The sequence below is a fragment of the Rattus norvegicus genome, chromosome 18, assembly GCF_021556685.1.
Source record: "Rattus norvegicus strain SHRSP/BbbUtx chromosome 18, alternate assembly SHRSP_T2T, whole genome shotgun sequence".
Lineage (NCBI taxonomy): Eukaryota > Metazoa > Chordata > Mammalia > Rodentia > Muridae > Rattus > Rattus norvegicus.
In genome coordinates this window covers 70687529-70702074 of record NC_141551.1, presented here as the reverse complement: position 1 = coordinate 70702074, position 14546 = coordinate 70687529, and the positions used below count along the sequence as shown (strand labels likewise).

The following is a 14546-nucleotide window of genomic DNA, read 5'->3' as shown; positions in this document are numbered from 1 at the left end:
ATCACGCTCTCTCACCTCTCCAGACACCATGCATGCACAGTGCACATATACGGGAGACAAAACACTTGAACTCATGGAATAAAATAAATCTTTACTAAAACAAAGTAAGAGCACTGGTAAAAAGAGAGACTTAACCGCCGCTGCTCCTCGGCACTGCACAGTGTCAGGTTCTCAGTGCTGCCCAGAGTGCACTGTGCCAATGGCGAATGCTAAATCCTTAATCAAGTGCAGTCGCACACCTCGAAAACAGTCTGCAGTGCCTGAAAGCCAGAACAAACTGGTCTCTTCAAAACAGAACACGCCACAGGCACGGTGGTGTGTGGCGGTGCGTGGCAGTTCATCGTGGTTCCTGGAGGTGCACGGCAGCAAGCCTAGCGCGTGGAAGGAAGGCTGAGTTCAAGGCCAGCCAGGGCTACAAAGTCAGTTCCAATGAAGTGCACAGCAACACACAACCAGATTTACTATACACCTATAGTCAGAAAATCTTAGTGGAGTCGATGTTTTTGCCTATGTTTGTTGGAATTACTCTAAAGTATTAAATATTTTTAACTAGCAACATTCTAAAATGCTATTATAAATAAGTCACGAAAAACAAACAAATCCATTATTTTCTAAAAATAAAACAGATCTATATGTCAATGCACTGCAATATTTAGGAGCTGTCATCAATGCTCCTAAATTCCAATCATATCAATGCTTCTGGTTGTTTGCAATTACTGTAATCAAATCATGTCCATCGTCAAACTTTATGTTAAATTCTTAAAACATCAATCCTTGGTGTCCGATGTCAGGGTCAGCCATGCCAGTCTTGGAGTTAAAGCAGAGAACAGGAGAGGTGGGACCTCGCTGCCAAGACAGCCAGGGCTCCTTGGCTAGAAACAAACCAGAGTTAGTTCCATAAGGGAAGACTGCAATACAGGAGGAGGAGGAGGGTCTCACAGCAGCCAAGAGTCTAAGAGCTGTCACGTCCTAGTGTCTCCCCCCAGCAACAGAACCTTAACTAAGACAGAAGTAAATCTTCCTCATTCTCAAGATGACAGTATTTGCCTGGTCTTAAAATAGCTTGATATGCAGTGTTTGACTGATATCCCTGGGAGGCCTGCTCTTTTTTGGGGAGAGCTGAAAGGTTAGTGAATCGTGGGGAGAAGGGAGGTGGGGAGAAAGACCAGGGGAAGGGAAACTGCAGTCGTGATGTAATATCTGAAAGAAGAATTAAAAAAAGAAAGAAGAGGAATGATTTGACTGAGGCTGGCTTACAGTTTCCGAAGTTTAGTCCATTATCAGCATGTTGTCACAGGCAGACTTAGAGCTGGAGAAGGAGCGAGAGCTTCAAGGGTAATGCCTAAGAGCTCTGATCACATTGAGGCCAAGAACAGAAAGGAAAGTGGGCAAGGTGTGAGAACAGTTAGGATTTTGAAGTCTGTCTGCATTATCTTTTCCTTAGTTCACACTGCTCTCTTACGTGTTACTTGCTCTTCTTGGTAGCATTTGCCTGCCTCAGAGGCAAAGGCTGACTAAAGCTTGAGGTACACAGGTGGAGCCTGGTCTCCCCAGCAGGGCTCCTGGCTGCTGCATGGAGGGCACTAAACACATTTCTTTTGTGTTGGTTCATTTGGTTTGGGGCCCACTAATCTCCTGCTGGAGAGAAGTCCCAGCGCCTGCAGTCTACTGAGTCAGGGCACCTCAGTCTTGAGCTTGCAGCCTGTGCTCTTTAGCAGGCTCCCAAGAAGCTTCTAGCGGGTAGGTTGCACAGAAAATAAACTCACAAATTACACTGGGATGGACAGCCTGACAACTGAGGCAGAGGAGAGCTGGCCTGAGCACTTTCCTAGCACCCCCTGAGGGCCTGCCTCTAAGACACCTGTCCCTTCCAGTCCCCAAGCCTCCCAAGAGTCTGGAGCAGGAGGCTTTCTTCTGGTGCTCTCCAAACACAAAGCACTTGACGTCAGCTAAGGTCTTCAGTACTTGACTTTCTAACAGCTCTGAAATGTCAACATGTTTCCCCAGTGCTAGGGCTGCAGCTCTACACCACTGCTGTGCCCAGCACATGCACGGTTTAAATTCTCCGTGCCAACTAGAGTTTGGAGAGAAAGCAGATATGAACACATGTGTGACCTGTTATGTGAGAGCAACTCTCATAAAAATAATTCAAAGAAAATAATCATCTTCAAATATATCTATGTTGAAATATTTCATGCTTTTCAAGGATCTGGTCTAGCCTAGGCTCAAACTCCCATCTTATCACCCATAGAACTGCCACTGCTGGCCCTGGGTGGCAGTACCTACTTTTAACCACTGAGCCATTTCTCCAGCCCCTATTGGAAGACGTGCATGGTCTTTTTCTTAACAAGTAGAACTGTGTTTTGAGTACTACTGATGTCAAAAGATAACAGTAAAGATTAGTTCCTGAGTAAAAACCCTATTCATATCTCAGAAAATATTTAAAAAACAGAAACCTAGCATGTTTGTAAGATTCTAGACTGTGTTAACTGAGGGGTTGGGGAGGGAGTTCTACCCCTGCATGCAGGAGCAGTACTCATAGCTTGTGCCCATTGAATGTGTCCCAGCCACCATGCCCTCCTACACTGAACAGTTCTCCTGAACCAGGCCTTCCATCCTTATGCTGCTTTGTTGGGTATTTAATGGCAACAAGAAAAGGCACTAATGCAGAGAAATGGTACCAGGAGTGGGGCTGCTGCTGGGATAAGCTCAACCACACAGTCTATGCTCTCAGCACTGGTCTTCAGGAAGGGAATTGTGGGCAAAACAAGTCCTTGATTACTGTAAGCCAAATTCAATGGTTATTATTCTGGAGCTGCCAATGGACCACAGAACAAGTTTATAAGGTTTCAGATAGAAACAACGACTGATTCAGGAAGTAGGTCACGGTCATTCAAGTCACATTCTGGCAAAGAATCTTAGCTTCATTTTGCCTGTGTCCTATGAACATGATTAGGGATGAATTCAGAGATGGGCACAGGGAGACCTGGTGAGATGGCTCTGCAGGTAAGAGCACCTGGTGCCAAGCATGATGACTGGAATTTAGTTCCTTAGGACCCACAAAATGGCAGAAAGAAAACTACTCCAGCAATTTGTCCTCTGGCCTTCATCTGCACACCATGGCATGCTGACAAGCCTACATACATACTCCAATAAATAAATGTAATTTAAAGGAATGTATGTGCTGACACACCTCGAATCTCAACATACAGGAGCCCAGGCAGGGAAATCTCTTAGACCGTAGATGCTAAATGCAGGGCCATAGGATTTGGTGTTTGCCTTGCTTGATTTCTGTACAACTGTGGTTCAATCTTTCTTTGTTATGTCACCATTCCTTGCTGTTGGACTGGGAAGTTTAATGTGCACCAATATGTACTGAACTAAGTAACTTGTTCTGATTTCCTGGGAGCTGACACATAAGGTCCCCATTCAGTCTCAAAAGAAGCTTGGACTCTTAGGCAGTGCTGAAACTATTAAAGACCATGGGAAGTTTCGAGGATGGAATGAATGCACTTTGCAATATGAAATGGCTTTACACCTATGGAGATAAGAGGTAGAATACCTAGAAAGGTATTATATATGAGGGCAGGCCAGATTGTTTTACAGGTAATAGCACTTGCTATTAAAATATGATGATCCACAGTGGAGGGAGAAACGGACTCCTAACCACTGTTCCCTGACGTCTACCTGCATGCTATGCAGCATGCACACAGCCACTCACTCATGCACACCATACATAACACACACAAGAACAGGCACTGGAGAGAAGTCTCAGCGGTTAAGATCACTGCCAGGGAGGTTGGGGATTTAGCTCAGTGGTAGAGCGCTTGCCTAGCAAGCGCAAGGCCCTGGGTTCGGTCCCCAGCTCCAAAAAAAAGAAAAAAAAAAGAAAAAAAAAAGAAAAAAAAAAAAAAAGATGACTGCCCGGGACCACGGAGGAGCTAAACCTAGGCCCCTACACATCTGTAGCAGATATGCAGTTTGGTCTTCATGTGGATCCCCTAACAACTAGAGCAGGGGCTGTCTCTGAGCTTCAGTGGGAGACCCACTGGAATTAGATATCCCAGGGTGGGATGATACCCGGGAGCAGAGTGGGGATCCCCTTCTATAAAGAGAAGGGAGGGAGCAATGGGGGGAAGGCTATGTAAGAGCAGGACTAGGGTGGGAGGGTCATGATTGGGGTGTAAAGTGAATTGATGATGGTGATGATGATGGTGATGATGATGATAAATCTTGTTAGCCTTGCAGAGAGGACCTGGACAAACATTATGGCTCACAACCATCCCTAACTCCAGTTCCAGGGCATTCAATGCTTTCTTCTGTCCTTCTCAGGCACCAGGTGCACATATGGTGCACATACATACACAGAGGCAAAACAGGTCATACACATAAAATAAATAAATCTAAAAATACAACGATAATAAAGACACCAGGTGATATGTTTGTCAGGCTGACAAGGAGTAGACTTTGTGATGCTTACACCAACCAGGGTAACCAGTGACCAGATCTAGAATCACCCAGGAGACAGCTCTGGGCACACCTGTGACACAGCTGCCAGATTAGGTTTAGGAAGTGGGCGGCGCCATCCCACAGACTGAGGTACCAAACTAAATAAATGACCAAAGGCAGTCGAGCACCAGCATTTGACTCTCTCAGCTGCCTCACACTCCTGCTGCCACCAGGCTCCACCGTGACACAATGCATCCTCAATTTTTTTCTAATTGTATATATAGGAGTACACTGTAGCTACTGTCTTCAGACACATCAGAAGAGGGAATTACAGATGGTGGTGAGCCCCACGATATGGCTGCTGGGAATTGAACGCTGGAACTCTGGAAAAGCAGTCAGTGCTCTTAGCCGCTGAGCCATCTCAAAACAATGCATCCTTAAACTCCAGGCAAAACAAACCCTTCCTTCCCTGTTCTGTCAGGTGTTTGGTTACAGCAACAAAACAAGTAATTGATAAAAGACATCAAAGGAGGAAGGTCTTTTCCTGCTGGCTGTTTTAAGAAAGAAAATAGATGTGACTGCAGGAAACCTGGAGTTTTCAAAGTCCCGCGCTTTCTAAATGTTCTGTGTGTATGAAGAGCGGGTGTGAGCACATGAGCCACAGCGCACATGTGGAGGTCACAAGAGGACTCGCTGTGACGGGCTCCTTCCTGCCACCTTCACATGGGTGAGAAAACTAACTGCCATTGACCTGTTACTTACTGTAGGTGCCGGGCGACTTTTCTTCATACGTGAAGTGAAGCTGCAGCTCTTCCTCAGACATCTCACAGATGAACACCTTCAGCAGGCAGCAGATGATAAACAAGGCATTGTGTGTCTGCCAGATGAAGATGTGGCTGGGAAGGAAAGATCAGAAGCACCTAAAACTCAGTATTTAATCATAAACAAGGTCGGTTTCTTTCTAGTGCACTGTGCCTTCATAATTTGAGAAAGGCTCTAGACTGCCTGCTTGTATGACAGTGTCTGTATAGACTGCCTGTCTGTATGACAGTGTCTGTATAGACAGCCTGCTTGTATGACAGTGTCTGTATAGACAGCCTGCTTGTATGACAGTGTCTGTATAGACTGCCCGCTTGTATGACAGTGTCTGTATAGACTGCCTGCTTGTATGACAGTGTCTGTATAGACTGCCTGCCTGTATGACAGTGTCTGTACAGACTGCCTGCTTGTATGGCAGTGTCTGTACAGACTGCCTGCTTGTATGGCAGTGTCTGTATAGACTGCCCGCTTGTATGACAGTGTCTGTATAGACAGCCTGCTTGTATGACAGTGTCTGTATAGACAGCTGCTTGTATGACAGTGTCTGTATAGACTGCCTGCTTGTAGGACAGTGTCTGTATAGACAGCCTGCTTGTAGGACAGTGTCTGTATAGACTGCCTGTCTGTATGACAGTGTCTGTATAGACTGCCTGCTTGTATGACAGTGTCTGTATAGACTGCCTGTCTGTATGACAGTGTCTGTATAGACAGCCTGCTTGTATGACAGTGTCTGTATAGACAGCCTGCTTGTATGACAGTGTCTGTATAGACAGCCTGCTTGTATGGCAGTGTCTGTATAGACTGCCTGCTTGTATGACAGTGTCTGTATAGACTGCCTGCTTGTATGGCAGTGTCTGTATAGACAGCCTGCTTGTATGACAGTGTCTGTATAGACAGCTGCTTGTATGACAGTGTCTGTATAGACTGCCTGCTTGTATGACAGTGTCTGTATAGACAGCCTGCTTGTATGACAGTGTCTGTATAGACAGCCTGCTTGTATGACAGTGTCTGTATAGACTGCCTGCTTGTATGGCAGTGTCTGTATAGACAGCCTGCTTGTATGACAGTGTCTGTATAGACAGCCCGCTTGTATGACAGTGTCTGTATAGACAGCCTGCTTGTATGGCAGTGTCTGTATAGACAGCCCGCTTGTATGACAGTGTCTGTATAGACTGCCTGCTTGTATGGCAGTGTCTGTATAGACAGCCTGCTTGTATGACAGTGTCTATATAGACATCCTGCTTGTATGACAGTGTCTGTATAGACATCCTGCTTGTATGACAGTGTCTGTATAGACATCCTGCTTGTATGACAGTGTCTGTATAGACAGCCTGCTTGTATGACAGTGTCTGTATAGACAGCTGCTTGTATGACAGTGTCTGTATAGACTGCCCGCTTGTATGACAGTGTCTGTATAGACAGCCTGCTTGTATGACAGTGTCTGTATAGACAGCCTGCTTGTATGACAGTGTCTGTATAGACAGCCCGCTTGTATGACAGTGTCTGTACAGACTGCCTGCTTGTATGACAGTGTCTGTACAGACAGCCTGCTTGTATGACAGTGTCTGTATAGACAGCTGCTTGTATGACAGTGTCTGTATAGACTGCCCGCTTGTATGACAGTGTCTGTATAGACAGCCTGCTTGTATGACAGTGTCTGTATAGACAGCCTGCTTGTATGACAGTGTCTGTATAGACAGCCTGCTTGTATGACAGTGTCTGTATAGACAGCTGCTTGTATGACAGTGTCTGTATAGACTGCCTGCTTGTATGACAGTGTCTGTATAGACTGCCTGCTTGTATGACAGTGTCTGTATAGACAGCTGCTTGTATGACAGTGTCTGTATAGACTGCCTGCTTGTATGACAGTGTCTGTATAGACAGCCTGCTTGTATGACAGTGTCTGTATAGACTGCCTGCTTGTATGACAGTGTCTGTATAGACTGCCTGCTTGTATGACAGTGTCTGTATAGACTGCCTGCTTGTATGACAGTGTCTGTATAGACTGCCTGCTTGTATGACAGTGTCTGTATAGACAGCCTGCTTGTATGACAGTGTCTGTATAGACTGCCTGCTTGTATGACAGTGTCTGTATAGACAGCCTGCTTGTATGACAGTGTCTATATAGACATCCTGCTTGTATGACAGTGTCTGTATAGACAGCCTGCTTGTATGGCAGTGTCTGTATAGACTGCCTGCTTGTATGACAGTGTCTGTATAGACATCCTGCTTGTATGACAGTGTCTGTATAGACTGCCTGCTTGTATGACAGTGTCTGTATAGACAGCCTGCTTGTATGACAGTGTCTGTATAGACAGCCTGCTTGTATGACAGTGTCTGTATAGACTGCCTGCTTGTATGACAGTGTCTGTATAGACAGCCTGCTTGTATGACAGTGTCTGTATAGACAGCTGCTTGTATGACAGTGTCTGTATAGACAGCTGCTTGTATGACAGTGTCTGTATAGACTGCCTGCTTGTATGACAGTGTCTGTATAGACTGCCCGCTTGTATGACAGTGTCTGTATAGACAGCCTGCTTGTATGACAGTGTCTGTATAGACAGCCCGCTTGTATGACAGTGTCTGTATAGACTGCCTGTCTGTATGACAGTGTCTGTATAGACAGCCTGCTTGTATGACAGTGTCTGTATAGACAGCCTGCTTGTATGACAGTGTCTGTATAGACAGCCTGCTTGTATGACAGTGTCTATATAGACAGCCTGCTTGTATGACAGTGTCTGTATAGACAGCCTGCTTGTATGACAGTGTCTGTATAGACAGCCTGCTTATAGGACAGTGTCTGTATAGACAGCCTGCTTGTATGACAGTGTCTGTATAGACTACCTGCTTGTATGACAGTGTCTGTATAGACAGCCTGCTTGTATGACAGTGTCTGTATAGACAGCCTGCTTGTATGACAGTGTCTATATAGACATCCTGCTTGTATGACAGTGTCTGTATAGACTGCCTGCTTGTATGACAGTGTGTGTATAGACTGCCCGCTTGTATGACAGTGTCTGTATAGACAGCCTGCTTGTATGACAGTGTCTGTATAGACAGCCTGCTTGTATGACAGTGTCTGTATAGACAGCCTGCTTGTATGACAGTGTCTGTATAGACATCCTGCTTGTATGACAGTGTCTGTATAGACTGCCTGCTTGTATGACAGTGTCTGTATAGACAGCCTGCTTGTATGACAGTGTCTGTATAGACTGCCCGCTTGTATGACAGTGTCTGTATAGACATCCTGCTTGTATGGCAGTGTCTGTATAGACAGCCTGCTTGTATGACAGTGTCTATATAGACATCCTGCTTGTATGACAGTGTCTGTATAGACATCCTGCTTGTATGACAGTGTCTGTATAGACATCCTGCTTGTATGACAGTGTCTGTATAGACAGCCTGCTTGTATGACAGTGTCTGTATAGACAGCTGCTTGTATGACAGTGTCTGTATAGACTGCCCGCTTGTATGACAGTGTCTGTATAGACAGCCTGCTTGTATGACAGTGTCTGTATAGACAGCCTGCTTGTATGACAGTGTCTGTATAGACAGCCCGCTTGTATGACAGTGTCTGTACAGACTGCCTGCTTGTATGACAGTGTCTGTACAGACAGCCTGCTTGTATGACAGTGTCTGTATAGACAGCTGCTTGTATGACAGTGTCTGTATAGACTGCCCGCTTGTATGACAGTGTCTGTATAGACAGCCTGCTTGTATGACAGTGTCTGTATAGACAGCCTGCTTGTATGACAGTGTCTGTATAGACAGCCTGCTTGTATGACAGTGTCTGTATAGACAGCTGCTTGTATGACAGTGTCTGTATAGACTGCCTGCTTGTATGACAGTGTCTGTATAGACTGCCTGCTTGTATGACAGTGTCTGTATAGACAGCTGCTTGTATGACAGTGTCTGTATAGACTGCCTGCTTGTATGACAGTGTCTGTATAGACAGCCTGCTTGTATGACAGTGTCTGTATAGACTGCCTGCTTGTATGACAGTGTCTGTATAGACTGCCTGCTTGTATGACAGTGTCTGTATAGACTGCCTGCTTGTATGACAGTGTCTGTATAGACTGCCTGCTTGTATGACAGTGTCTGTATAGACAGCCTGCTTGTATGACAGTGTCTGTATAGACTGCCTGCTTGTATGACAGTGTCTGTATAGACAGCCTGCTTGTATGACAGTGTCTGTATAGACAGCCTGCTTGTATGACAGTGTCTGTATAGACAGCCCGCTTGTATGACAGTGTCTGTATAGACTGCCTGCTTGTATGACAGTGTCTGTATAGACAGCCTGCTTGTAGGACAGTGTCTGTATAGACAGCCTGCTTGTATGACAGTGTCTGTATAGACAGCCTGCTTGTAGGACAGTGTCTGTATAGACAGCCTGCTTGTATGACAGTGTCTGTATAGACAGCCTGCTTGTATGACAGTGTCTGTATAGACAGCCTGCTTGTATGACAGTGTCTGTATAGACAGCCTGCTTGTATGACAGTGTCTGTATAGACAGCCTGCTTGTATGACAGTGTCTGTATAGACTGCCTGCTTGTATGACAGTGTCTGTATAGACTGCCTGCTTGTATGACAGTGTCTGTATAGACTGCCTGCTTGTATGACAGTGTCTGTATAGACAGCCTGCTTGTATGACAGTGTCTGTATAGACTGCCCGCTTGTATGACAGTGTCTGTATAGACTGCCCGCTTGTATGACAGTGTCTGTATAGACTGCCTGCTTGTATGACAGTGTCTGTATAGACAGCCTGCTTGTATGACAGTGTCTGTATAGACAGCCTGCTTGTATGACAGTGTCTGTATAGACAGCCTGCTTGTATGACAGTGTCTGTATAGACAGCCTGCTTGTATGACAGTGTCTGTATAGACAGCCTGCTTGTATGACAGTGTCTGTATAGACTGCCTGCTTGTATGACAGTGTCTGTATAGACAGCCTGCTTGTATGACAGTGTCTGTATAGACAGCCTGCTTGTATGACAGTGTCTGTATAGACAGCCTGCTTGTATGACAGTGTCTGTATAGACTGCCTGCTTGTATGACAGTGTCTGTATAGACAGCCTGCTTGTATGACAGTGTCTATATAGACATCCTGCTTGTATGACAGTGTCTGTATAGACAGCCTGCTTGTATGGCAGTGTCTGTATAGACTGCCTGCTTGTATGACAGTGTCTGTATAGACATCCTGCTTGTATGACAGTGTCTGTATAGACTGCCTGCTTGTATGACAGTGTCTGTATAGACAGCCTGCTTGTATGACAGTGTCTGTATAGACAGCCTGCTTGTATGACAGTGTCTGTATAGACTGCCTGCTTGTATGACAGTGTCTGTATAGACAGCCTGCTTGTATGACAGTGTCTGTATAGACAGCTGCTTGTATGACAGTGTCTGTATAGACAGCTGCTTGTATGACAGTGTCTGTATAGACTGCCTGCTTGTATGACAGTGTCTGTATAGACTGCCCGCTTGTATGACAGTGTCTGTATAGACAGCCTGCTTGTATGACAGTGTCTGTATAGACAGCCCGCTTGTATGACAGTGTCTGTATAGACTGCCTGTCTGTATGACAGTGTCTGTATAGACAGCCTGCTTGTATGACAGTGTCTGTATAGACAGCCTGCTTGTATGACAGTGTCTGTATAGACAGCCTGCTTGTATGACAGTGTCTATATAGACAGCCTGCTTGTATGACAGTGTCTGTATAGACAGCCTGCTTGTATGACAGTGTCTGTATAGACAGCCTGCTTATAGGACAGTGTCTGTATAGACAGCCTGCTTGTATGACAGTGTCTGTATAGACTACCTGCTTGTATGACAGTGTCTGTATAGACAGCCTGCTTGTATGACAGTGTCTGTATAGACAGCCTGCTTGTATGACAGTGTCTATATAGACATCCTGCTTGTATGACAGTGTCTGTATAGACTGCCTGCTTGTATGACAGTGTCTGTATAGACTGCCCGCTTGTATGACAGTGTCTGTATAGACAGCCTGCTTGTATGACAGTGTCTGTATAGACAGCCTGCTTGTATGACAGTGTCTGTATAGACAGCCTGCTTGTATGACAGTGTCTGTATAGACATCCTGCTTGTATGACAGTGTCTGTATAGACTGCCTGCTTGTATGACAGTGTCTGTATAGACAGCCTGCTTGTATGACAGTGTCTGTATAGACTGCCCGCTTGTATGACAGTGTCTGTATAGACAGCCTGCTTGTATGACAGTGTCTGTATAGACAGCCTGCTTGTATGACAGTGTCTGTATAGACTGCCTGCTTGTATGACAGTGTCTGTATAGACAGCCTGCTTGTATGACAGTGTCTGTATAGACAGCCTGCTTGTATGACAGTGTCTGTATAGACTGCCTGCTTGTATGACAGTGTCTGTATAGACAGCCTGCTTGTATGACAGTGTCTGTATAGACAGCCTGCTTGTATGACAGTGTCTGTATAGACAGCCTGCTTGTATGACAGTGTCTGTATAGACAGCCTGCTTGTATGACAGTGTCTATATAGACATCCTGCTTGTATGCAGTGTCTGTATAGACTGCCTGCTTGTATGACAGTGTCTGTATAGACTGCCTGCTTGTATGACAGTGTCTGTATAGACTGCCCGCTTGTATGACAGTGTCTGTATAGACAGCCTGCTTGTATGACAGTGTCTGTATAGACAGCCTGCTTGTATGACAGTGTCTGTATAGACAGCCTGCTTGTATGACAGTGTCTATATAGACATCCTGCTTGTATGACAGTGTCTGTATAGACTGCCTGCTTGTATGACAGTGTCTGTATAGACAGCCTGCTTGTATGACAGTGTCTATATAGACATCCTGCTTGTATGACAGTGTCTGTATAGACATCCTGCTTGTATGACAGTGTCTGTATAGACTGCCTGCTTGTATGACAGTGTCTGTATAGACTGCCTGCTTGTATGGCAGTGTCTGTATAGACAGCCTGCTTGTATGACAGTGTCTGTATAGACAGCCTGCTTGTATGACAGTGTCTGTATAGACTGCCTGCTTGTATGACAGTGTCTGTATAGACAGCCTGCTTGTATGACAGTGTCTGTATAGACAGCCCGCTTGTATGACAGTGTCTGTATAGACAGCCCGCTTGTATGACAGTGTCTGTATAGACAGCCTGCTTGTATGACAGTGTCTGTATCTTACAGTTACAGTAAGCCGGTGGCAGCTACTGCGTTTTCTATCAGATCACAGTCTACGTAGTGAAATCTACTGGGTTAAAACGGCTACTGGCACTTGTAGGCAGAACTGTTTTGTCCTTAGCTTTATATCTGTCTCACATGAAACCAACTGAGAGCAAAGAAAGCTAAAACTCTGGTAGCATAAAGAGAATATATACACGTATACAATGTAACACAGCACAGTACCTGCTATTTGTATTAATGGCAGGAGATGTTTAACTGGGTTTGATAGATTTCTTTATAAGCAGAGCAATTAAACAATCTTAAAGATACTATCTATCTAAAACAATTTTATAAGAGCCAGGCACAGAGGCTCCCACCTGTTATCCCACAGCACTTGGAAGCTTAAAACACCAGAGTGCCTGGTCTAGCCTGGTCTACAAACAAATTCAATGTTCTAGTCATAAACAATCAGACATCCCCAGATCCAATATTGAGGACATAGGAGTTATAGATGCAGAATAAGATAGCATCAATCTAAGTTGCTATTTAAACTAGATTAGTAATAAGGAGTGGTAACGGGAGGAAACACCTTTTATGATAACAAGCTCACCGTGACAACGGAGGGTAATGGCAGGATGAACATGAGCAAAGAAATGTCACCATAAAACCCACTTTATGTGCTACCGAAAACAAAATGAATGATTAATTTTAAAACTGAATTAAAATAATTACATAATTACTAATCATTTTAAAGAATATAATTTTAATAACTAACCAAAGTGCTGGAATCAAATTACTGAATCTCACACCAACAATTTAAGACCCTAAAATAAAAACTTCTCTTTTACTTTTTTTCTCCACAGAGGCTTTCAAAAGACCTTAGCCTATTCCCTGCACCAAATAAAAACTATCCCTCACAGTGCCATGCACGCCACAACGACGTTAAACAGCGACTTACTTCTGACACTCGGCCGAAAGCCTGAGCTCTCTGGTTCTAGCAAGGAAGACCTTAGTTAGCGCAGCGAGGTTCCCTGTTCGAGGGTTGTTTTCAACTGCAAGAGACAAGAAAGGCGTTTACATGGTTAATACAGAGCACATCAGACCATTTATTAAATGTCACCCTGAAACTGCTGACTGCTCACTCGTGCAGACAATTTCACGTCCAATTCAGAAAATAAGCGAAAGAGAAAATGCTACTCTGGGTCTCTGCTGGACAATTTGACGTCAACTCGACACAAGCCAGAGGCAACTGAGAGGAACCTCAAGAAAATGCCTCCATGAGATGGGTCTTATGCAGGCCTGTAGGACGTCTTTTTAGTGATTGACTGGGGAAAGCCCAGCTCATTGTGGGTGATTTCATCCCAGGGCTGGCTGGTGGTCCTGGTTCTATAAGAAAGCAGGCTGAGCAAGCCAGGGGAAGCAAGCCGGTAAGCAGCACCCTCCATGGCCTCTGCATCAGCTCCTGTCTCCAGGATCCTGCCCTGCCTGAGTTCCTGTCCTGATTTTCTTTGATGAACACTGAAATGCAGGCATAAGCTGAATAAACCCTTCCCTCCCCTACTTGCTTTTGGTCATGGTGTTTCAGCACAGCAAAAGAATAGTAACTAAGAGAGAGTCATAACTACAAATATCCAATTTTTATTTACAAAGTAAACAGCAGAAGGAAGGGTAACCTCAAGTGAGTTAAGCACGAATATTACTATAATTTTTCATATTCTTTTTAAATTTTAAAATGTATTGCTTTATTTTATGTATGAATGTTTATCCTGCACATATATCTTTGTGACATGTGCATACCTGAGGAGACGAGAAAAGGACATAGGATCCTCTGTAACTGAAATTACAGACTGTTGTACGCTGACATGTGGGTGCTGGGAATTCAGCCCGGGTCCTCCAGAGGATCAGCTAGTACTCTAACCACTGAGCCATCCCTCCAGTTTCATTTTACATATTTTTATCTATAGGTTGCTACCTTCCCAAGGACAGATCCATATCTACTGGCTCAAATTCTTAGCTATAAGGAAATTATTGGGCGTAACAAACTGGACTAAGAAATTATCCATAGGGGCTAGGGATTTAGCTCAGTGGTAGAGCGCTTACCTAGGAAGCGCAAGGCCCTGGGTTC

At 44.8% G+C, this 14546-nt stretch overlaps 1 protein-coding gene across 13 annotated transcripts in view; it reads right to left on the bottom strand.

Moving 5' to 3' along the window:
* Positions 1-14546, bottom strand: part of Dym (dymeclin) — a 297388-nt gene that overhangs the window by 230829 nt on the left and 52013 nt on the right. For all 13 annotated transcript variants that reach the window (XM_087592291.1, XM_087592295.1, XM_087592293.1 and 10 more), the window contains 2 exon segments: positions 13380-13473; positions 5212-5345 (listed from right to left, as the gene is read on the bottom strand). In XM_087592291.1, coding sequence (XP_087448417.1) covers positions 5212-5345; positions 13380-13473 — 228 coding nt within the window.